Below are 25,424 nucleotides of genomic sequence, written 5' to 3' on the forward strand. Positions count from 1 at the left end.
CTTGATTTGACATTAAAATACACGAATTAAGATAGCAAAACAAAATAAAAATCGCTCCGGCGTTTTGATTTTGATTGTTTCGGGCGTCTCAAAGTGCATTCTCTCATGATTGGTCGACTAGCGTTTGGTGGACATCGTTATCGAAAAGTGCAACTGTGTTGTGCACCGCTGATAAACAAAATAAACAATGTAAATGCAACACGTCTTATTTTGCAATGTTATTCAATCACAACAGTGCATTTTATATAATTGCTTTGCTGGGTGCAGTTCAGTTGGTTAAAAGACATTTTTTCGGTTTACAGAGCAAAACTAAAATGCAAACTGTGCTTCGTTTCTTGCAGCCCCTCTGGAGTTTAATCGAAGCTAACAGTGAAAGCAGGATGTTCTCATCGAGTTCGGGAAAAGCAAGAACCTATCCGACTACTTTGGAAGGATTCGGCTATGGCTTCAATACAGGTTGGTTGCCTTGCTGAAGTGCGATATGGTTTCTTCTCATGATCGGTTTTATTTTTAGATGGCAAGCTCAGACAAATCGATAAGGAAACAGGGAAATTGACCGATAAAGGGTTTGATTTTAATATTTACACTTCTGCACAGGAGAATCAAGCTCACTATGAAGCCCTGGGGGAGACAATCACGGATGCTGTGTATCAGAAGCTGGAGAAAGATGTAGGATTGAAGAAACTGTTTCTTCCCAATGATGTTCCACACGAAGAAGCGACCTTCATTTTCAGTACGACAGAGAATCTCGTAAAACCTAAAAAGTTGTTGGTATTGATCCATGGAAGTGGAGTTGTTCGAGCAGGGCAATGGGCTAGGAGGTAAGTGCAAAACAAATATTCCAATATCTTCTGACGAAACAACTGCACTCTGTCAAACTAAATAATCCACCTAATGGTAATATGTAGTACCTACCTTTTTCGTGCACTATTAGATGTAAGGGTAGGGTTAACATTATTGTACCGTGGACCCCCGGTAATATGACCGTTTTGAATCTGAATACTTTTTAATTTGAACCTTGTTCGTTTGAACATCGTTGGTTCAAATGGTTCATTTAGCACGTGGAATCGAGACAAGAAAAATGGAACATCGTAAAATGGAACGCAGCATCAAAACAATCCAACAACGAGAGCAGCAAGAAACAAGTTTTTCTGAAGCAAATAGAGTAAACAGAAGTGGAAATTAAAAATGAACCCCGTTGATTTGAATGAAGTACCATTCAAATTATCGGGGGTCCACGGTAGCCTAAAGGAGGACACGTCCTGCTTTTTCAATAAAAATCGTTTAAAAATAGTTAACAAAGTACGACAGTTTTATATATTCCGCCTCGGTGCTAGACAATGATACGCTTGTTTGCTTCCGACAGCACCATTCGATGAGTCCGCCTCCGAATTTGAGCAAAAAACCAGTATTGGATCTTCAGTCCGCAACTTCGCCTACCCAGTCAGCGTCTACGAAACATTCCAACGTTAACTCGTTTTCAGCTCCCTGATGCAACCCTTTTAAGAAACAAAGCACCTTTTTGGCTTCAATCCAGTCCGCTTTGGTTGGCTCTGATACACGACGTCCGAGGATAAAAGTGCCTAACGAAATATCAGGACGGCTATTGATTGCAACATACAACAACGCACCTTTGGTATTGTCCTTTGTCCTCTCCTCCTGCGGCTGTCGTAAGTAGCGACTCGCCATTGGTACTCGTGAAGTGTTAGCATTCTCCATTCCAAATCAAGTAGTTTCGAGATGTGCATTTCATACGACATACGACTGCTCTTGAATCATCGCTCCCGTATCCAGAGGTCTGTTTGATGAAAATCTTCTCCTATAGCTCGCCATAGAGATATGCTGTTTTTATGTCGACGAACAACTACCTGTTGATGTCGTGACCACCGCTGCCAGCAACGTCCCATTAGCGAATCAATCTCTCGGTGATATCGAGGTGAATGTCGAAGCCATCTCAAAAGCGAAGTCTAAGCTTAAGACATCATCTAATCCTGGTCCTGACTGTGTTCCATCGATGATTCTCAAAAAGAATATTACCTGTCTGCTTGAACCCCTTCTCCTGTTATTCCAACTCTTTCTATACAGCTGCACATTCCCATCTTGCTGGAAGACTGCAGATATGTTTCCGGTCTAGGGGAGGGTAAACAACTACCGGGGTATGACATCGCATAGTACAATAGCGAAGCTTTTTGCACTGGTTGTCATGGACCCGCTGAATGCCCACTGCAAACAATATCTTTGCGCTGACTAACATGGTTTTACAGCCTTCCGTTTAACAACCACTAACTTGTTGTGCCTAACGTCGTACGTCACGGATAGCATGACTGCACGCACTCAAACGGACGTGATTTACACGGATCTTTTAGCAGCATTCGATAAGCTGAACCATAAAATTGCAATCGCCAAGCTAGACAGACTTGGAGTCGGTGGAAATCTCCTCGATTGGTTTCGATCATATCTGACCGGACGCCAGCTGGTGGTTGCTTTAGGCGATTGTGGCTCAGATAGTTTTCGCGCTTCGTCTGGTATACCGCAGGGCAGCCACTTGGGGTCATTAATTTTCCTGCTTTACTTCAACGATGTTCACCATGCAATCGATGGACCACGGCTATCCTTTGCGGACGATCTGAAGATATTTCGCATCTGCTCAATAGCCGATTGCCAATCCCTCCAAAACCAGATCACTGTGTTTGCCGACTGGTGTACTCTGAACCGACCGGTCAACCCGGCGAAACCCGTGCAGGAGAGATTGGCTTAATAATACCTAATTTTGTTATTGATACCATACTCTATTATGAACTAGCCCTGCATAAGAGGCAAAATACCTGATACCCTACCCCGTTACGCTGGGATATGGATACTCTGAAGTAGTGCGTAACAGTGTAAATTCGGTCATATCGCCAGGCTCGGTACAACACTGAAGCTGACAATATGACGTCCCTAACCTCGAATCCCAAGGTGTCAGGCGACCCGTGCTAAGGGGATGAATGGCCTGGGAGGTGAAACAATTAGCCATGCAGTTAACGGAGCCTGTAATGCTGGGTAGACACTCTTTGTGTTGCATTACGGAGTAAGATCTACCACACTGTGCTCTAGTTCTTACTATTCTTGTTAATACTTATGAGTGATGGTCGGAAGAGTATGGATGGAGAAATGGAGCAGAAAGACATGCACTAAACAAATGACACGGGTATACTACAAAAGCTCAATGAAATGGACGCAGTGGTTCATCCCGAACAAAAAAAAATACCTGAGGAATAATACCAAAAATTAATATGCACAATACTTGAACCATAACATAGTTCAATTTCAATATCAAACGAATACTAATTGGTTCATTTGGTAGGGGAAAAGACGGCTTTGGCAGGTTTTGTTCTATTATTGGCAGGGGGGTTTTGTCGACCAAATTTTATGAAATTTGGCCACAATATTCTTTGATATGCAAAGAATGTTTAGGCCAAATTTGAGCATAATCAGTCATAAAAAAACCCTGACAATAATAGAACAAAACCTGCCAAAGCCGTAATTCCCCCTATTATAATTCAATTTAAAAACTGATTTTGTTATGGCTTAAGTATTGTGCATATTAGTTTTTCTTATTATTCCTCTGGTATTTTACCTCTTATGCAGGGCTAGTTCATAACAGAGTATGGTATCAATAGCAGAATTAGGTATTATTGAGTCAATTTCTCTTGCTCAGATGACCGTCGCTGATATTATACAAGAAAGGATCGATTGTCCAGACATTGTGCAACAAATTAACATTAACGTGCAACATCGGCCATTGCGTAATATTGAGACTTCCCCTTCGCCGCACTAACTATGTTGTGAGCAACGCACTGAGCAGAGAGTTTTTAGTAAGGTGGCATCTATATTTGACTACCAATTGACAAGAGATGCGCTTCGCCGTAGTTTTGTAAATGTTTTTCGTCGTATTAGCTGACGCGCCATGTGCAAGATAAGTGTATTTTAGTCCCATGACAATTAAATTTTTTGTTGGATTTTACTGTTTTGTTAATTAGTTATTATTGTAGTGACCATACTAGTTTTAAATCATCATTAGGATTACGAACAATCTGTTGATGTACACCATAAATAAACAATAAACAATAGACGTGCTTCGTTAACATCTTCCGACTGCTAGCTACTGTTAAAACCGTGCGGAAGGTAGTTTTGGCACGAAAATTGGATCGTACTCGCTTTCAAATCTTTTACATAACCGTTGAGCTACCGCTACGAGCCTGGCTTTAAAACGAATGACATTCCCATCAGCATTTTCTTTGCGCTTAAATACCCATCTTGAGCCAATTGCTCGACGACCGGAAGGTAACTTGACAATATCCCGTTTTCTTGTACCGAAGCTATTTTTTCAGCCATTTCCCCTTTCCACTTATTGCTCGCAGGACTAGCCATCGCTTCTGCGGAGTTGCTGAGTTCACTAAAACCGCTGCGGCTAAACCAATCGTTTCTCGAAATGTTTCCGGTGGTACTCTATGTAGAGTAGTTAGGAATAACAAAACAAATAAAATGAACTTGTTTGATGCAATATCATTATTATAATAAATATATACTAAAATACAAACTAAGATGTTTCTCGTTACAAATCCCATGTCACGAACTTCATGTCACAAGACCATCTACACCCAAAATAAAAATCAAATCGTTGCAGAAGAGGGGAAACAAAAAAAAAGCGGTTGCTATAGTAACAAGGGGAACAGAGTCTCCAGGTGGCAAGTCCTCGTCTATAAAACGGACGGTCATCGGAGACCAGAGTCATTCTACTCTCGAACGTCATATCGTACGCTTCGAACAGCCAACCGATCCCAGCAGGCTAGGAAACCAACGCGGACTCATCAGTTGCCATTGGCAACCATCACCCACCAGCGGTGGACGTACAGGCGACGGACAGCATTACGGAGAGGCACAATCCAGCGAAGAGGCAGATTGCCTGCCCACTACCAAGCGACGAACTATCTCGTGGACGAACCCGATTCCGCGGCGCGCGCAAGACGGCGTGCCCCCAGCGGTCGCCATAACAACGCTTCAACGAACGACGCGGACGGCGTCTATCACGACGAACTACCTCGCGGACAAACCCGATTTCGCGGCGCGCGCAAGACGGCGTGCATTCAGCGGTCGCCATAACAACGACGCGGACGGCGTCTACCACGGCAATCCGCACGCTTGTGCAGCAACCTCGTGGCATCAAAAAAAATTATAATAACCGGCCTACTGCGCATCTAACAGCATTCAGCTGAGACGCTAGCGGTACGCATGGCAATACGCCTTCCATAACACGACACCAACCTATGGTTGGTTGATATGTTGTGGTTCGGCATTTTAAAGAGGATTGGAGGATTGGTACAAAACGGCTTTTTATGATGAATATTAAATTCATTTCTCTATAGCTGCGACAAGGTTTCGAAAAACAACTTGCAATGGAGAGCAAAGGTCAGCTCTACCCCCTCTTGCTCGACTGCCTGTGGCTTTTCACAGCTGATCCCTGTAGGCTTGGTTTGGTCGAATTCCGCTACCCGTACATCCTGACTCACCCTTTTTTCCTGTACGTGTGTCCAATAGGCTGTATGCCCTCATCTCTGAAGAATAACCAACAAACGTGAACTTTTCAGTCTCAACTTTAAACTTCTTGCGTTTTTGAGAAGGCATCACACCCAAAGAATTTCATTCTCTTTAGATTAGGCTTTCTACCTAACTAAATTTCAAAAAGATTATTGTCCACAGCAGCTGACGGCAATCTGTTCTGAATATAGGCAGCAGTGTTCACCGCCTCTGCAAAAATCGATTGGGCAACACTGCATTTTGTTCAGCGTTCTATTTTTCCGCTATGCCGCCCAATTATGTTGAGGGGCATACCCGGCGATGTATTCCGACTTTATTCCCTTTATTGCTGGTGTACTCACCTCCTCTGTCCGAACGAATGGCCTTTGGCTTCTTAACCAATTGATTTTTAGTGAATCTGACGTATTCTCGTATTTTACTTTCAACCTCTGACTTTTCCTGAAGAAAAGGCATCATTGTGTACTGTCGTGACCGGACGAGGTTCCTAACCTGACCGTTCGTCGCAACAATTGTCGTGACCGGACGAGGTTCCTACACACTAATTGTTTTTTCGCTGAAATCCAGCAAAGTTTTGCTGATTTTTTTTGTGCTGTTAATCCAGCAATTATTTCAGTAAAAAATATAGCTGTGCGAACAGCAAAAATATTTTCCCAAAAATGATAACTAGATATGCTGAATTTTCAGTAAACAATAGTCTTATGTTTGCTGATTAACCACCCAACAAACATTCACTAGTTGAACTAACATCAGTGTGATGATTTAATTCAGCGCTGTGTTGAATTATGTCTGTACTATTTCTTATCACAACTTCTGTTCAAGCTTTGTTCACACAATTTTGGCGAAGTTATACAACTACAATATCTCATTTTGAAAAACAACTTTATTAACTGATTCGTTAAACCTTTAATAAGCATTTTACTAAGCCTCAATTCAGCTACATGTGAATTCTTCGAAAATAATAACACATAGAAGGTAACATCATTAAGATCTCCAATGAACGTATTTTAAAGCAATTGCTATTTTCATATGATCATTTTAAAACTTTCCTAAATCGGGTCTCGAACTGCTGTCATTTGATCATCTGCCGGTAACGTTGTCATCCGCGCCATCCTTGATTTGTTAGATATGGCTCACTCAATGCATAACATAAATAAACTTATTGCTGAATATGAATCATAATTGGACTCTTATTCAATAAGTCGATCTGTCAAACTACAGTTTGTTAATAACTGTACAAGATTTTTATTTCGACCATTGTTCAGCCAGTCATAACCATCGCACACTAGGAAAAATACGTAAAAATAATGTCGATAAACGATAAAATAAAATCCGTCCCCAATGCTATTTATGAATTTATGAAAATAAAATCAATGTATATTCGGCCTTCCCCAGAATCTCTTGAAAAACGGTTGCGATATGATTGTCAAATGCTAAGATTATTCCAATTTCATCAACATCCATGCGATAATATTGGGATTCCACACATCAAAGATTCAATAATTTTCCGACGTTATTCAACGGCGTTATGTCCGGCTTTTAGTAAATTTAGTTGCGCATGAATGCATGATTTTTTCATTGCTCCAGCAGTTTTGTTTGTTCCGACAGCTTAATAAATCACGAATATAAAAAGCATGTCTTGAAAATAATTCATTATTCTTGAAAGTCTCTTTAATAAAGACACAAAAAAAAAATTCATTATTTTCCTATAAATCAAATTTTCCAAATCTAGAATCCAGATTTTCTTTCAAACTGAAAAACATAATGTTTTTTTCCACTGTGCGATAGATCAGATAAATGTGAAATCCAATGGTTAAGAAGGACAACGGTTAAGAAGGATGTCTAATGCTTGCTTATTAACTTACTATTCAAACTCAATTCGACCACCCTTCACATCATAGTCGAACAGAGAACTTTAAAAATCATTAGTTCAGCATATTGTTAAACTTCCCCAATATGCTGAAATGTGATAAAACGAAAACGTTAGTTCGACTTCAAATAAAGGTAGTAAACAAATAAATAGGCCATGTCGAATATTAGTTAGATTAGATGCTGAAATGAAATCTGTCTAGCGAATTATTTAGCATTCATTTTATTCAGCTACGAAGATCACAAATAAACAATAATTCAACCTAGATGCTTATTAGTAGCTTGTCGTTGTTTGTTGGGCAGTAACTGGGTGACCAAAAATGTTTGCTGAATTTCCAGCAATAACAATACCTGCATATTGTATTTCTGAATCTTTGTCTTCATAATTCATAAAAAAACGATCGTTTATGTTTTACATTTTCATATTTATTATGATGTTTAATGTAGGTAGGTTAATTTAATCTATTGATGATGATGTAATAGACCATCGTCCATCTGAAATAAAAATATGTGAAATGTGATCAATATAAAAAGAAACCCACGAACTTTTTTAAATTAAATATTTGAATATAACTTACTGTATCGATGTAGTTTCTGCAAGCCTCAGATGTTATGTTCCTTTCATCGTTCTAGTACGAATTTTTACGTTTTATAGGAATGCCACTTATATTGTGCTTCCAGTTGAAACCCGAAGTGAGCTCTCGCGACGATTGAGTTTTTCCTTATTTCCTGATGTCGCAACTGCATCGCGACTAGTGCGCATCTATGCCACCGCCGTGCGCCATGATGCGCACTAGTCGCGACATAGTTGCCACAAAAGGAAACGGGAGAAAACTCGATTGTCGCGAGAGCTCATTTCGGTTTTCAACTGGAAGTACAATATATAATAACGAAACACTTGCATCGACGAAAAAGTAGATTTTCTGCCAGAAGTACAAGTCCAAGCTTGACATTTCGTTGACAGGTTGAAATCTGTTAAGATATTTGCTGTTTTCCAGCAAATAATGAAATGCTGGTACGCATTCAGCAATTGTATTTGCTGATTTTCAGTGATTGAGTGGATTCATTGCTGGTTTTCAACGATCTGTCAAATAAATTACTGATAACCAGCATAAAATAATTTACTGGTTAGCTTTCAGCAAACTATTATGCTGTGTTACAGCAAACTTGCATGAGAATATCTGTTTAACAGCAAATTGATGAATTGCTGATAAGCATTCAGCAAACCATTTTGCTGGTTCGGGAGAAGAAAACTGACTTCCGTCGTCGATTCGTTCTGACACGAACTCGAGAAAACCAAAAACATTTTTGCGTTACCATGGAGCTCAAATTAGCTCAATAGTATAGTGTATAGTCAATACACATTGATTCGAGTAACTCAATAAATAAGTGCATATCATTAGAACATATGTCAAATGCAGATTTCAAGGGATTGATGGTAATGGCATTTTGCTAAAATAACTTTATCATAACTTCTAATGCCAATCTTATCCACTACATGTACCTGCTATGATCGTCTAGTATAGTCATATAGTACGCCCGGAGTCGTTGCCATCGGACCGCAACACAGAAGGACCAATCTTCAAAAAGACGGTCAAAAACCACTTTTTAAAGTGATCCAAATTGATAACTTGAGTCATGGGTTGTTAGTAGAATACTTGACGATGATGTAAACATAGTTTTGAGTCATTTTATTCGGATGAATCTTACCTTTACAGTCAATACAAGTTGAGCATGTTGTCGATTTTGAATTCTGTTAAATCTTGTAACATTTATCTTACTGCTTCATTATGATGGCCTCAACGTATACATCGCCCTAGCCTATTATATTTCGCACCATTACAAAGTGTAGCTCTAAGGGCCGATTTCTTCACCTCCGCTTAACTCTTAAGCGGTGCTTACCTATACGCTTAAACCTGGTTTAAGCCCTAAGCGGAGGTGAAGAAATCGACCCTAAAACTAATAAAGCAACGCTTAAACGTTCGTAAATTATTATTGATCGCGCAGAAAGTACTCGGTCTTTATTATGTATAAAATTATTATTGTATTATCTTGTTGTTATATTTATTTTAAATTCAAAAGGGTACCCATCGGTACCCATCAATGAAATTCACGCTGAAGCCTTATTTTTTTTGTCAGGAATCCAATCCTGAAGAAATTAGGTTTCGCCACTCTCCGCCCGCTCAGTTATTTCGGTTTTACTGGCGGTGGTCCTTTCGGTCTTGCCAATCAATTTTGATGAATGCAGCAACGCACAATTTGTTTCTCCTTCTACTTTTCATTTGCCCCATTGCAATGGTTTGACATCAGCTTAAAATTGTCTAGGGGTCGTACACTTATTACGTGAGCTTTTTCTGGGGTTTTCAACTCCCCATTTCATCTAAATATTGCGTAAGAAAACGACAGAAGCAATCCTACACTCCCTCCCCCCAGGTGATTACGTAATATGTATACGCCCCCTGGCACCATTTGTTCTAGTCTCACGCATACTTTTGTTGAGAAAATCCCACGTGATCATTAGTTCTTACAGGTTTCTGCACTCTGAGATTTTGAAAATATTGATAATGAAAGCAGGATAAACTATCAATTCATCCGTCTAAGACGAATTAAGTACTGTCCATTTAATTCCACCAGTTAATTTTCGTTATCTTTGCAGATACGTATTTCGACCACAACTCTGTGGTCGAAATACGTATCTGCAAAGATAACGAAAATTAACTGGTGGAATTAAATGGACAGTACTTAATTCGTCTTAGACGGTTGAATACATTCCACTAAAAGAGCTTTATATATTTTTCTATCAATTCATGTTATGTCTAGTCGCAATGGTTAATTTCGGGAGAGGATTTTACTTTGTAAAAAGATCATGAGTTTTTCACATGAATCGTAATATCAAGTAACAACTTGCACCTCTACAGCTTTACTTTGTTTAGGGACGAAACGAAACCTATTCCATATGTTTACAATTACTAACAATAACATATTTTTTTCGATAGCACTGCGGTGAGGCGGCTGAAATCGGTAATTGAATACCTGTGGAAATGCTCATTTAAAGAGAATTCTACATTGGCGGCGCCAGCCATTGATATTTGATAAGGCACCACTTGGTGCAAGCACGTTGTTTTAGAGAACTATAGCGTGCTTGCGACGACTGCTGCCCCACTTCTTGCTCCGATAGTTGTACTTTAGCTTGATTCCGAGACGATGAACCATATATTCAATGAAAAATCACAATATGTGGCGCTGCTAGACCATTTTATTCACTTCTAACATTTTTGATCGACTTTTTTAGAATTGGTCCCACTGTGCGCAAGCGTCGCTATATCAAGTACGCTCTTGGAAATTTCCTCAGCTATCTGTGGAAATGACGGCCACAGGCACGTAATTCGCGAAGTCGAAGCAAAATTCTTCACACAAACAATGACAGTTCTTTATGGGTTTTTGCAGTAGAGCAACAGAGAGGAGGAGATGGCGGCCATGTTTCACTCAAACTCTGACAGATAGCAATGCGATTTTCCATAGGAGGGAAGAGCAGAATTTGCTTTGACTTCGCGAATACCCCCACAGAGTGAGGCATGGCAGAGTGGCATACAAGTAAGCCTCGCATGGTCGGTAATGGTAAAATGATTGAAGTCTCGCTAAGTCGGGGGCAGATACCTCTGCGGCACCTCAGAATCAAGGGACGCCTCCGGCTTGGCAGACAAGTGGTATTACTCCGGTGCAGGACGGATGATTATCACACTGATTGGGGACCGACTGGGTCGTGAGATGCCAACTCGATTTACCTCCTGCAAAGTATCTGGCCTTCTACTTGTTGGTGATCTGGCGGCTCAGGTGGGCGAGTGTTTGGGCACATGTTGTACTTCCCGGGAAGTACACCCAGCTAAAACAACTTAGGGACTTCATAAAAACCACTTATGATTTGGCGCCGCAATGATTACATTTGAGAATCGTGAGTTTGGTTTATGATTCCGAAGGGGAAATGAGATTCCAAATACTTAAAAGCTCCATAACTAGGACTTATGAAAATAATAATCAAACATTATAAGTATTATAAACGATGTTGATGTATTCCGTCACTTAAATTTTTGAGTTTTACAGTTGAAATGACATGAAATTTGGAAGTATTTATGAAGGGAAATTTTATTATCAATGTGAGTCGTTTTCTTTTTTCCTTTCTCGTACAACAAAGTTGTATCGAAAGGCTATCATTTCACTCCAAAATCGAACTTTTTATAGAAGTCTCGGAGACCCATGATGTAATATACCAATCGACTCAGCTCGTCGAACTGAACAAATGTCTGTCTGTCCGTGTGTATGTGTGTGTGTGCACCAGGCATTGAAAGCGTGAGTGAAGCGGACGAGCATTGATCTAATTCAATCATAGCATCCAATGCCAGTGAGTGAACAGCCTTGCTCAGATGGATACCAAACAACGATTATGAGCGATCGTTGCTGCGTAAACAACGAGCGACAGGGTTCGCCAAGCCAAACTTGGTATGGTATCCAGGGAAGCTACGACTGGAGCATTTGTATTACGCTTGCTCTACTAGAATAAAACCAAAACACATCAGGTGTTCTGATTTATTCACTCTGCTTTCAAGTTGCTGGGATGGAGGAGAGACAGTATCGAAGCCTCCCATGCAGTGTATCTGAGTTCCATTCTCATAGCGGTCTTAATTTTCCTAATGTCTGAAAAGATTTTTCTAACACCGTGTGGTAACAACACTCATTGTTAAGTTACCAAGTGATTTGCCTCGTTCAGTTGTCTCCCATTGATGAGCGATGAAGATCTTTAAACATTGAATCAACGAACGCCAAATTTCAACGATCTAGAAAGCATCAGTGACTAGACTGCAGGGGAACATCAAGTTGGCATGAATTTAGCTGATTTTTACTCATGATCTGATTTTTTTCAATGCCTGGTGTGCACACGAAAACCGATAAACATTAGCCACTTTGTTTAATGTAAATTGAGCCAATAGTTAACGAATCTACCCTAGCAGCAGTAACGAGCAACAAGAATCATCATCGTCCAACGCAGGTACGAACGTGCGATCGTCATCATCATCATTAGCGTCGTCGTCAGTGTCGAGTATGAAGAACGAGCCGGCAGTTGAAGTAAATAAACACATATGTATACATACACAAAACCGTTATCCCTTTGTAAATATTCTAGATGTAAAATTTGTGCGCATAAAGAAATATACATCAGTTTCGTCTTGTAAATCGTTGAAGTCGGTTGCTTTATTTTCGGACAAGTCCGAGTGAAAGAACCTCCCAGTTTTGAAGATTGGGTTTTATTGAAAGTGATTTGCGTCGTGTCGGTTATCGGATAACAAGTTGTTTCGATTTTGTACATTTGCCTCCGGAAGGCGAATTGAAGGACAGTTTAGTTGTGTCGAAAACAGTTCCGAGAATCTGTGTGTCGAAACAGTACCGTTAAAGGGTGTCGCGTAGTGCAAAGAAACAATTTCCCCAGTGGAACGAACCAGAAATTAGGCTCCATTGGAATTGAGGAGCCCGACAGTGTCGACATCGTGGACACACTTTTTCATATAGTAGTTCTTAACCGATTTTCTCGCAACAAGTTTCATTCAACAGGGGACAAAGCCTTGTTGATCACTATTGAATTTGATAACGATCGACCATTGCGTTTAAAAGTTATTGAGAAAATGGGATCGAAGTGTATAAGCGTCATATAAGGTTGGTGTCTTGGCTTAATGCGAGAAAGGCAGTATAACCGCTCGGTGAATTAAGTTGAGTTTTTTTCATGATATAGAATATAAGATTTTTTTTTCGTTTGATTTGAAAATAAAACTGAAGTTTAAGACTTTAGCTATCAATGTTGGATAAATTAAACGATTCAGTATTGTACCCAACAAACATTCACTAGTTTAACTAACATCAGTGTGATGATTCAGTTCAGCACTGTGTTGAATTATGTCTGTACAATTTCTTATCGCAACTTCTGTTCAGGCGTTGTTCACACAATTTTGGAGAAGTTATACAGCTACATCTCATTTTGAAAAACAACTTTATTACCTGATTCGTTAAACCTTCAAGCATTTTACTTAGCCCTAATTCAGCTACATATAAATTCTTCGAAAATAATAGCGCATTGAGAGTAACATGATCAAGATTTCAATTAAACGTATTGCAATTGCTATTTTCATATAATCATTTTAAAATTTTCCTAAATCAGGTCTCGAACTGCTGACATTTGATCATCCGCCGGTAACGTTGCCATCCACGCCATCCTTGATTTGGCTTACTCAATGCAAAACATAAATAATCGTATGGCTGAATATGAATCATAATTGGACTCTTAATCAACAAGTCAATCTGTCAAACTACAGTTTGTTAATAACTGTACAAGATTTTTATATCAACCATTGTTTAGCCAGTCATAACCATTCAACACTGGGAAAAAATATAAGAAAATAATGTCAAAACGATGAAATATAATTGGTATCCAATGATGGGGTTTATGAAAATTAAATGAATTTATGTTCGACCTTTCTCAGATACTCTGAATAACCGGTTGCGATATTATTCTGCCATCAATACCACACATGCAGCGAGTAAATAACTACACATATCGACATTTATTTACATATAAAATAACAACTAGTATATAATACTTGTGACACATATACTTACTTGATACTTGATGGGCTACAGCTCTTCGATGAACCTACGCCGAATGGAGTATCCTTCTCCACTGGACTCGATCCTGGGCCAATCGCTTCCAGTCGCCCTGAACATTGAGCGCCCTCAGGTCCTCTTCAACTGCAAAAAGCCATCGTGTACGCGGCCTTCCACGAAGCCTGCGGCCTCTTCCGGGTTCTCTACTAAATATTATCTTCGCTTGTCGTTCTTCCGGCATACGAACAACGTGACCAGCCCACCGTAGTCTGCCGTGTTGCATAAGCTTAATAATATCCAGCCCTTTATACACCTGGTACAATTCGTGATTCATGCGACGCCGCCAGATACCGTTCTCCTGTTTACCGCCGAGTATTGTCCGCAGCACCTTACGCTCAAACACTCCGAGAGCTCTCCGATCAGCCTCCTTTAACGTCCATGTCTCATGGCCGTATAAAGCCACCGGAAGAATCAGAGTAGTATACAGCGCGAGTTTTGTTTTCGTTTGCAGACTACGGGACTTAAGCTGGTTACGAAGTCCGTAATAAGCCCTATTTGCTGCTGCAATACGCCTTTTCACCTCGCGGGTAACATCATTATCGCACGTCACTAATGTTCCAAGATACACAAATTCTTCTACCACTTCAAATTTTTCACCATCCAGCACTATTTCGCTACCACTACCACTAATGAACCCACGTTGATTGCCAGCGACCATGTACTTCGTTTTGCTGGTATTGATCGTGAGTCCAATCCTCGCTGTCTCCCTCTTAAAAGGCGCAAAAGCCTCTTCCACGGCGCGGCGATCAATTCCGATAATATCGATATCGTCCGCAAATCCCAGGAGCATATGCGATTTTGTGATAATGGTACCGCTTCTTTGCACACCAGCTCTCCTAATCGCTCCCTCGAGCGCTATATTGAACAGTAGGTTCGAGAGTGCATCACCCTGCTTTAATCCATCTAAGGTAACAAATGACGTCGATATTTCATCCGCAACCCTTACACTTGATTTCGATCCGTCCAACGTTATACGAATCAGCCGTATCAGTTTCGCCGGAAAACCATGTTCAAGCATAATTTGCCATAATTCATTCCGTTTCACTGAATCGTACGCCGCCTTGAAATCAATAAACAGATGATGTGTCTGCAAGTTGTACTCCCGGAATTTATCAAGGATTTTTCTCAGGGTAAACATTTGATCCGTCGTTGATCGGCCCTCACGAAAACCTGCTTGGTATTCGCCGACGAAGGACTCTTCAAGCGGTCTCAATCTGTTGAACAGAATACGGGACATAATTTTGTACGCCGAATTAAGGAGGGTTATTCCTCGGTAATTGGCGCACTCCAGTCTGTGCCCTTTCTTAAACAGAGGGCAAATGAGGCCGTCCAACCAGCTAGCAGGCATTTCCTCGTCTTCCCATATTTTCGACATAATATGGTGCAGAACTTCATAAAGCTGCTCACTGCCATGTTTGAGAAGTTCAGCCGGGAGCTGATCCTTCCCCGCAGCCTTATTGTTTTTCAGCTCTTTGACAGCTTTTTTAACCTCATCTAGTGTAGGTTACTCCACAGCTTGTCCATCGTCGCTAATATTTATTCTGTTCACCGATGCACCGTCACTTCCTCCATTCAACAAAGTCTCGAAGTGTTGCTTCCACCTGGCAGCCACTTCAGTTTTATCTGTCAGCAAATTCCCTTGTTGGTCGTTGCACATGACGGGAGATGGCGCTGTCTTTCTCCGCACGCCATTGACAGACTCATAAAACCTCCGCATATCGTTCTGCTCCATTTTTCTTGCGCCTCACTAATAACTTGTTCTTCGTACTCTTTTTTCTTCCTGCGGTGGGTTCGTTTTTCGGCTGCTCTTGCTTCCTTGTACCGATCTCTATTCGATCGGGTACCTGACACCAACATCCGGCTTCTGGCAACGTTCTTCTCGTCTGTCACTCTCTGGCACTCCACATCGAACCATCCCGTCCTGGGTCGCCTCTGTGCAGTGCCTAGCACTTCTCGTGCTGTTGTGCTCACCGCTCCATGGATCGACTCCCATAGATCGTTGATGTGGTCGCTAACGTTGATTGCACTTATCCGTTCGTCGAGCTTCTGGCGGTACTCAGCCGATACTCCTTCCGCCGACAATCGCTGGATATTGTAACGCATCGTTTGCTGTGATCTTTTGTTCGATACAGTTGACAACCGTGATCGGATTTTACTGACAACGAGGTAGTGATCAGAGTCAATGTTCGGACCTCTGAATGTCCGCACATCGATAACATCCGAGAAATGGCGCCCATCCACCAGAACATGGTCTATCTGGTTGCAAGTTTCACCATTTGGGTGTCTCCAGGTGTGCTTTCGGATGTTCTTTCGTGCGAAGTAGGTGCTACTGATGGCCATCCCTCTGGCAGCAGCAAAATTTACTAGCCGTAGGCCGTTGTCATTGGTAGCGGAGTGAAGGCTCTCCCTACCGATTATGGGACGGAAAAAGTCCTCTCTACCGACCTGAGCGTTAGCGTCTCCGATAACAATTTTCACGTCATGCTTTGGGCACTCTCCATAGGCTTTATCAAGACATTCATAAAACGTGTCCTTCACGTCGTCGGATTTATCGTTTGTCGGTGCGTACACGTTGATTAGGCTGTAATTGAAGAATTTGCCCCGTATCCTCAACACACAGATTCGTTCGCTAATGGGTTTCCACCGCATCACTCGCTTCATCTGCTTGCCCATCACTACGAAACCAACTCCATGCTCTGCTTTTTCGCCGCCGCTGTGATAGATGTTATACTTGAATGCAGTATTGGTCGTGGGGTCCACGGCTCGGAATTCACGTTCTCCGGATCTAGGCCATCGGACTTCTTGAATAGCAGCCACGTTCACTCCAACCTTCTGCAGTTCACGAGCCAGAAGGCTCACTCGTCCAGGTTCATTTAGGGTCCTGACATTCCAGGTACCGAGTTTCCAATCATAGTCCTTATTTCGTTGCCGGGTCGGTTGCCAAAAATAACGTTCTCTTTTTCTTCTATCTCCATTTTTCGTGGTATTTGAGAGGCTTCAGTAAGCTACCTTACCGGGGTCGCGTTACCTACATCGCGATGATGGGGCTGCCACCTTAGGTATAGCTGACGCGATACAGCATTTCGTTAATCAGCCGCTGGATACCAGGCAGACGCTGTTTGAGCCGCACCTCCTGGTGAACAGACGCTCGAGGCGTACCTTCTCACTCTAGCTGATGTCAGAAGGACAACAGTGCCCAGGCTGCACTACCAGCTAAGTACACAACCCTTAGCTGGCGGTCTTTTGTCATCGGACGACCCGTGGAAGCGTGAGATAGGGACTTGTGGGGACCAGAGCTCTGTTGGGCGCTCCTTCCTTGATGTCAACCCACCATTTTGCAGCCCTATGACACATATATGATACCAATATCACAGTACAGCATAAAATCATATGTCTGTCACCCAGAATCACGCTGGTATCACGATAGCACGATGATTTCCGTACCCTGCCTTTCGACCATTGTACTGTACGAAACAGAACATAATTTGTTGTTTGAAATGTCAAATACGCCGTTTGACATTTGAAATAAAAACAAACATTTGCAAGCTGACTGAGTAAAAATCGTTTTTCTGCAATTCCGGATGATATTTTTCACAACATTGGCAAAATAATTATTCGAAAGCCCATTATTTGCTACAATTATGCTCTGAAGACGTCTTCCTATTGATTTTGCCAGATCTTGGGTTGTTTCCGGGAAGATCTATCACTTTTGCATGATATTCTATGGTTTGAGTTCTGTATCGTGGGATTTCGAACATTTTGTGCAAGGATCCCATGGGTTTTAATTGGAATGAGGTCTGGCGATTGGAAAGGATGTGGGATTTTTGATTTGCCATTAGTCAGCAACTATTTTTTTAGATGGGAAGAATGTTTTGTATCGTTGTTTTGGATAAATTCAAAATTGGATCTATGACTAAATTGAACGGTGCTGGCTTTTTCCTACAAAATGTCCAAATGAATTAAACGATCAGTGCCGTTTGCACTGAAATCACCCCAAACCATAGAATAGAGTGGTTAACGTCCGCAGAAATAATTGCCCTGCGGAATATTTGCAAGAACTCGCATATTTCTGCTAAAATACCTATACGAAGAACTAGAAAACTATGACGTTTTCATATCGATGAATGAACTGCTGACCCGAATTCACAATTTATTAAAAAAAAATATGGGTAAATATTGTGTAATACTCTGTACTCATAAAAATTACAGTAACAGTTTATGATTTCTATACATTTCGATGAAGAATATAGTTTTGGAAAGTGGTAGAATCAGTTTCAAAACAAACTGTCAAATAGATACAACGGTGAAAAAAGATGTATGTCATCTTGCCACTGTACGCGTACAGCGTGATACGAAAATCATTGTGTGGAAATCATATGTCTGTCGATAGTATAAGAAATCTGTAACAGACATGCAATATGGTCGATTTTTTTACGAATTTGTTTGTGTTCGTTTCCTTTTCAACTTTACAACAACTGTCTGAATTTTCTTCATTGCACCAGCAACTTTGTTCGTTATAATGTCCAACAGCTTTATCCTAGATCAGGAATTAATTATGTATCACGAAACAATTATACATTGCCCCACGAATATAAAAAGCCTGAGTGTGAATGAATCCAGCAATGTCTTGAAAATAAATTATTATTTTCCTATCCAAATATCATCAATTCAAGCCATCACGATTTTCTTTCAAACGGGAAAAGCATAAACTATTATCATGTTTTCTCCCACTGTGCGATAGATCAGGTAAAGGTGAAATCCAATGGTTAAGAAGGACAACGGTTAAGAAGGATGTCTAATGCTCGCTTATTAATCTACTATTCAAACTCAATTCGACCACCCTTTCAGAGAATCACATCATAGTCCAACAGAGAATTTTGAAAATCATTAGTTCAGCACATTGATGAATTTCCCCAATGTGCTGAAATGTGATAATACTAAAACGCTAGTTCGACCTCAAATAAATGTGGTAAACAAATAAATAGGCCAAGTCGAATATTAGTTGGATCAAATGCTGAGATGAAATCTGTCTAGTGAATTATTCAGCATCAATTTTATTCAGCTATGAAGATTGCAAATAAACAATAATTCGACTTAGATGCTTATTTGTAGCTTGTCGTTGTTTGTTGGGATATACACTAGCCTGGGACATGGATATATGAAAATAAATTTTCGTTCCCTCATATTTTTCAAAAGTCTTTTGGGTCTTACAATGCATGTGCGAAATTTCAGATCAATCGATGAAACTATATTTTAGCGCCGGCGTTTTAATTTTCCATAGGATTTACTATGGGGAAATTTACCTTTACAAAGAAAAAATCCCTAAGGTGTCCCATTATTCTTTAACGATAAATCGATCCAACTACATCATTGGAAATTTTACCATCAAACTTTCATTCGAAGACCGCAAAGTGATCCGACACTCGTGAAAAATGTTATTTACATAAAACTAATTGCTGTATGCATGCAAGGCTCATTGCACTTTTTGTTCCAGCATCACTGCCGTCTGCTGCTTGCTGTTGTTAGTACGAGGCACCGTTATGCGTGGAGGATTCGCTTAGTATGAATGAAAAGCGGTTTACTAGGGATACGTTTATTGGCCTACTAGATAGAAGAAATTCAACCAAATTTCAATGAAGGTGTGATTTACAAAAAGAGGCATCAAACGCACACTTTCCACACACAATACATCGAAGCGATTATAGATGCGAGGTATAGGTTGGGGCCTCTCATTCTCGACGTCAATAGTTCGAAGCTGGTCTGAGCGGGAGTTTTTTTTTCGATACTGGTATTCTTTAGGAAATTCTTTATATTTCCAAATTCTAACTTTCGAGAAGCTTTCTGGTATTTCTAAAAGACTGAGATATGATTCTTGTGATACTGACTTCAGAAGAGAATAATTTAATGAAGTTTGTTTGCTTCTTTGATATTTGATTGATTGATAAGCCAATAATTCAAATCGAAGACTTGAATTATAACTAATTTTCTATTTTGCAGAGGGTATTCCTTCGACTTTCATACAAACTATTCTGCCAGTCGTGTATTTTTTTGAATTATGAAGTGATGATTTATTTATTTAGTATACAATACTGTTTAATTGATGTTGATAGTTAATAGTTATATTTTAAAATAATGGACTACTGTGAAAATAGTTCTTAATATCACTGTTGATGTTGTACACGAATATTTGAGTTCATATGTAGGAATGTGAAATAAAATAGATTAATAAATATGCTTCAAACCAAAATTTAAAAAGAAATCACTTGTTTATTAATATAATTGAGACAAAAGGGCCATTTCAAAACAACCTTTCAAATAGATTAATTTTAAGTGCTTTCAAATTATTTTCTATGGGAAAATATATACTGACTTATCTATTTCTAAAAGATCGTTATAATTTAATTTGCAGAATTATATAATTGATTTCTTTGCTAAATTTGTTTAATTGAATATCCATGATGTGACGTTGATTTAAAAAGGGATGTGGTGTAAATTTTGATGTGAAAATCATCTCTCATACAATCTAGATTTTTTCTATAATCTGTATTAAAGAAATTTCCAACTCGAGGCGAAACAAATCTAGGAATCTCATAAGCTATTTCACAATTTAGAAAATACACAACTTTGCAAAAAGTGTCTCTAACCCGGTAGTCTTCGTTTTGAATTATCGGCATGTCAATCAAGTATCAACGCAGAAGAGCAAGTTCATTAAATTATTTTCTTCTGAAATCAGTATCACAAGTACACAGCAAATAGTTTTGAAAATTTAACGACTTGTAAAATTGCAGCTAATTCCATCAAACGAATTAACATTTGATATTCAATTCAATTTGACTGAGTTTTACAAGCAGGCACAGTTTGAATTTAATTCGCTTTAAAGGAACAATAAGATCGATTGAATATTGTGTTTATTTGCATGCTTCATATATGTGCATGAAAATACATTTAAAATCAAAACATATTTCTATCTGTGTATCTTATCTAAATCTTTTAGAATTACTGGAAATCTTCTCGAATGTTAGAATTTGGGAAAATAAAGAATTAAAAAAAAAAAACACTACCAAAAAAATTCCCGTTCAGACTAGCTTCAAACTATTGACGTCGAGAATGAGAAGCCCCAACCTATACCTCGCATCTATAGTCGCATCGTTGCATTGTGTGTGAAAAGTGTGCGTTATATGTCTCTTTTTGTAATCACACCTTCATTGAAATTTGGTTGAATTTCTTCTATCTAGTAGAACGAAGACTCAAACAGCAAGGCCAGTAAACGAATCCCTAGTAACCCGCTTTTCATTCATACTAAGCGAATCCTCCACGCAAAGTGGTGGCTCGTGCAAACAACAGCAAGCATCAGATGGCAGTGATGCTGGAACAAAAAGTGCAATGAGCCTTGCGTGCATACAGCAATTAGTTTTATGTAAATAACATTTTTCACAAGCGTCGGATCACTTTGCGGTGTTCCAATGAAAGTTTGCTGGTAAAATTTCCTATGAGGTAGTTGGATCGATTTACCGTTAGAGAATAATGGGACATCTTGGGGATTTTTTCTTTGTAAAGGTAAATTTCCCCATAAAATCCTATGGATAATTAAAATCGCCGGCGCTAAAATATAGTTTCACCGATTGATCTGAAATTTCGCACATGCATTATGGGACCCAAGAGGCGTGCAAAAACCATGCAGGAAGTGAAAATAAAATTTTGTCTCATTCTAGTGAGCAGTTAGTTGAGGAGAAAAATGCAGCATGGGCGAGATTGCTGCAACACCGCACGAGGGCGAACGAGGCACGATACAAACGGGCGCGGAACAGACAAAAGATTTTTCGGAGGAAAAAGCGCCAGCAGGTAGACTGAGACCGTGAAGAGACGGAGCAACTGTACCGCTCTAATAATGCAGAAAATTTCTATGAAAAGGTAAACCGTTCACGTAAGGCAAGGGCCACGTGCCACAGCTCGATATGTGTAAGGATATAAACGGGAACCTTCTTACAAACGAGCGTGAGGTGATCCAAAGGTGGCGGCAGCGCTACGAAGAGCACCTGAATGGCGATGTGGCAGACGAAGATGGCGGTGTATTGTATTACGAATTGCATAAACTGTTGGGAGAACTATCCATCGTTCACACCGCGAAAATTGGAAGACTGCGGTGGGCCGGGCACGTAATCCGGTGAAAATGGTTCTCGACAACGATCCGACAGAAACAAGAAGGCGCACAGCGGGCAAGGTGAATCGATCAGGTGGAGGACGATTTGCGGACCCTCCGCAGACTGCGTAGTTGACGAAGTGCAGCAATGGACCGAGCTGAATGGAGAAGACTTTTGTGTACTGCACAGGCCACTCCGGCCTTAGTCTGGTAATAAATAAATAAATCAGACATGCCGAGTCCATTTTCATCTCTCGAAAGAGCAGTAGGTTGTTGTTTTCAGTGCGAACCACGCGGTAGCTTTTCCTTGAACTGCGCATTGTTCTCGCGAGTATGTGACTGTTATCGTCACCGGGATGTGTGAAATAAAACATACCATCGAGTTTAGCTTCCCGAATGGGAGCGAAAAACCGAATATGGCTGAAATTGTTCACTTTGTGAAATCTTCGGATACGGATTCCGGCCAAATGGAAGCGGTTTATAGGATCGCACAAGAAAAGGCTTTTTTTGGCTCCGTAGTGTTGTTTTTACGATATCTGAGCCTGCCAAATAAAGAAACTGAACAAAAGACATAACTGCAACTGGAAGAATTCAGATATCACGACGAGATACTAACAAATAGGGGAACGGTTCGGCACTTCATCCCATAGCTCCTATTTCCATCCCATCAAAAACAAAGCAATGAAAAGGAATTTGGTTTGTTTCTTATTTTTGTGATTTTTTTCACCATTGAGCACGCGTGTTAGCAAAAAGAAGCGACGAGATTGGTGCTGTTTTTATTTGTTTTGCGATGAGATGAATATATGCTCAGTGAGATGGAAAACGGAACTGGGAACACTGACGATTAAATGTATGTATATGCACCCTTACTGAAGAAATAATATTTGATAAGAATAGTTTAGATTGTCGATTGGGCTTGTAGCTTGTGAATTGTGCTGAAACTAGTTTGTAAATTACGTTATATAAATGATAAGTTCAACATTAATTGATAATTGGAAAACAAAATTCAGCTTTGAAGCTGTGTGAAATAGACACTGCTGTCAGAACCGTTTCTTTCAAGCCAGGAACAACCCATCGCAACACGCATGAAAATAAGCGAAACTGTTTTTGATTTATAATTGAAATTAAAAGTAAACATATAATCATATATTATAACTGTTATTTCTTCACAGCTTAAATATTCGTCATAAAACTATCCCTAACCTGCCCAAACTCGTTAGTCAGTGATATATATATACTAGCAGTATATCCCACAGAACTTAAAACCCCTCTGTGTAAAGATGTTGTGAAGCCTTATCCTTTAGTCCCTGGAAATTCACATCGACCCCTGGCCCCTCATACAACAATAAAAAAAAATAAAAAAATAAATACTCTAATCCGAAATCTTAATTGCAATCAATCGATGCTTTGTTTAATGCTATTGAATTTTTTCTTTTCTCTAACAGCCTTATCATCAACCATAGCCTGGAATCTGGGACACAAATTCCATACGTCGACAAAGGTCGCGAGCTGGGTTACGAAGTGCTGCTGACCAACACCAATGATAATTATCGGAAGGCATCCGATGGTGCTAGCAAGGGCATCAAAGGTAGCAGAAATCCCACGGAACATGCCGTGTCAGTATTCGAGAAGTACATCATACCTAGCGAGCCAGAAGCTGTTGCCATCGTAGCGCATAGTTATGGTGGCGTTGTTACAGTCGAATTAGCACAAAAATTTCCACAATTTTTCAAGGAAAAAGTGTTCGCTGTTGGATTCACTGATAGCGTTCACTCGTCCTCGTTAGTTCCCGAAGTGTTAATTACGGTGTGTGATTCGATTATGAAGCAAATTAGCCCGGCAAGCTAATAATCGTTCTCCCTCGCACTCGTTCATTTTTTTTTTGCAGATTGGCCGCAACTGGGTAACCTCGAAGGAGCCACTCGACACAACGCTAACCATTTCTAAGCGCGACCTACCGCGATACTCAGCAGGTAAGCCCACTTGAGCACGTGGCGATGTTCGCTTAATGGAAGGGGGTTATTATTCTGATTTGCATGCGTCGCCGATTGGTTCTCTCAGGGGTGGAGTGCATGCTTCAAGCCAAGTGTGTTGTTGATCGTAGTTGAACGAATATGCAGTTACAAATGAATACGCCATTTAATTACAACGCTCTTAAAGCGGATTCACAACTAATTTGAAATTAATTGTTATAAGTTCAGCTGATCAATATTATTTGTATTTATTTTTCCATCTTAGGTCACATCAAGCACGAGATGACATCTTACACCTGCATGGATGCGTTATTCAAATTCTTTGAGCAACGTTACGAACAGTTTAAGGGTGCCTCCGATTCTTCCGGACCAGATACAAAGAAGGCAAAAAATGAACTTTAACTGTGCCAGTCGCTGCACCTGAAGATCTTTTGTATTCCTGGAACGGAACAGGGGGGGAAGAAATCATGATGTTGTAAACTTTTCGTGTCTGCCGCAAATAAAATTAAGTCCAAGAAAGTACTTTGCATGGCATTGTTCTTACACTCACTAAACTTCTTCAGCTCAAGTGTAAATTAAAGTATCTCTTAATCTTAATTCGATTTCCTCGTTGTCGTCGTTCGTCTGCTGAAAGGAGCCAAGATGCTTTTCGAAGAAGTGATTTGATTCCGGCAATGGCAGTTTATTTACGCAACAATTATTCAAACTAAGTCCTGATGACGGCGATTATGGGTCGGGCTGCTGCTCGTCGTCGTCGTCGTAGTGGTCGGTACGGGTGTGGGTGGAAGTTATCTTGATGATTTGCTCGTAGAACGCCACTAAAGTAAATGGCACCCATCGAAGCACAAAGGCAACCGATCCTGGCAGGAAAACCCATTATGGGAACACTATCCGGGTAAATTCAAACAAAAGGAATATAAAATGAGATCTTCTTCGGCTGGTAAATCTTTGCTTCGTTCAAGTAGCGCGCCTTATCGGGATCGTTTTGTAACCCCCTTTGCCACCGAAAGGCAAAGGCTTTTGGTTTCGGCTTGGTGATGGGGAAGAAATTTGCAAACATTCCACGATGGCATCATTTTAAAGAGTGATGTTCTTTGGAAGATTGTTTCTTCGAACCTGGGTACAGCAAGACAGGCGAGAGGATAACATAATCCGGT

General features: G+C 40.3%; 1 protein-coding gene across 5 annotated transcripts; it reads left to right on the forward strand.

Annotated features, from left to right (window-relative positions):
• The first annotated feature begins 31 nt into the window (after positions 1–31).
• LOC134227969 (FAM172 family protein homolog CG10038-like) lies at positions 32–24,789 on the forward strand. 5 transcript variants are annotated; one of them, XM_062709685.1, is made up of 6 exons: positions 32–189; positions 342–456; positions 515–821; positions 23,740–24,100; positions 24,183–24,267; positions 24,533–24,789. In XM_062709685.1, the coding sequence occupies exons 1-6, from the start codon at positions 106–108 to the stop codon at positions 24,667–24,669; spliced, it is 1,089 nt and encodes a 362-aa protein (XP_062565669.1). In that variant the 5' UTR covers positions 32–105; the 3' UTR covers positions 24,670–24,789. The 5 variants fall into 5 exon arrangements, with proteins under 5 accessions (XP_062565669.1, XP_062565667.1, XP_062565670.1 ...); XM_062709683.1 differs by having other exon boundaries at positions 49–189; positions 303–456; XM_062709686.1 differs by having other exon boundaries at positions 131–271.
• The last annotated feature ends 635 nt before the right edge of the window (positions 24,790–25,424 follow it).

Source organism: Armigeres subalbatus, chromosome 3, assembly GCF_024139115.2.
Source record: "Armigeres subalbatus isolate Guangzhou_Male chromosome 3, GZ_Asu_2, whole genome shotgun sequence".
NCBI lineage: Eukaryota > Metazoa > Arthropoda > Insecta > Diptera > Culicidae > Armigeres > Armigeres subalbatus.

Excerpts from the sequence above, each read along its gene's own strand:
- LOC134227969 (XM_062709683.1), top strand. The coding sequence starts at position 106 with ATGATTGGTCGACTAGCGTTTGGTGGACATCGTTATCGAAAAGTGCAA. Across the intron at positions 190-302 it reads TGATAAACAAAATAAACAAT|AGCAAAACTAAAATGCAAAC; the intron begins GTAAATGCAACA and ends TTCGGTTTACAG. Across the intron at positions 822-23,739 it reads GCAGGGCAATGGGCTAGGAG|CCTTATCATCAACCATAGCC; the intron begins GTAAGTGCAAAA and ends TTTCTCTAACAG.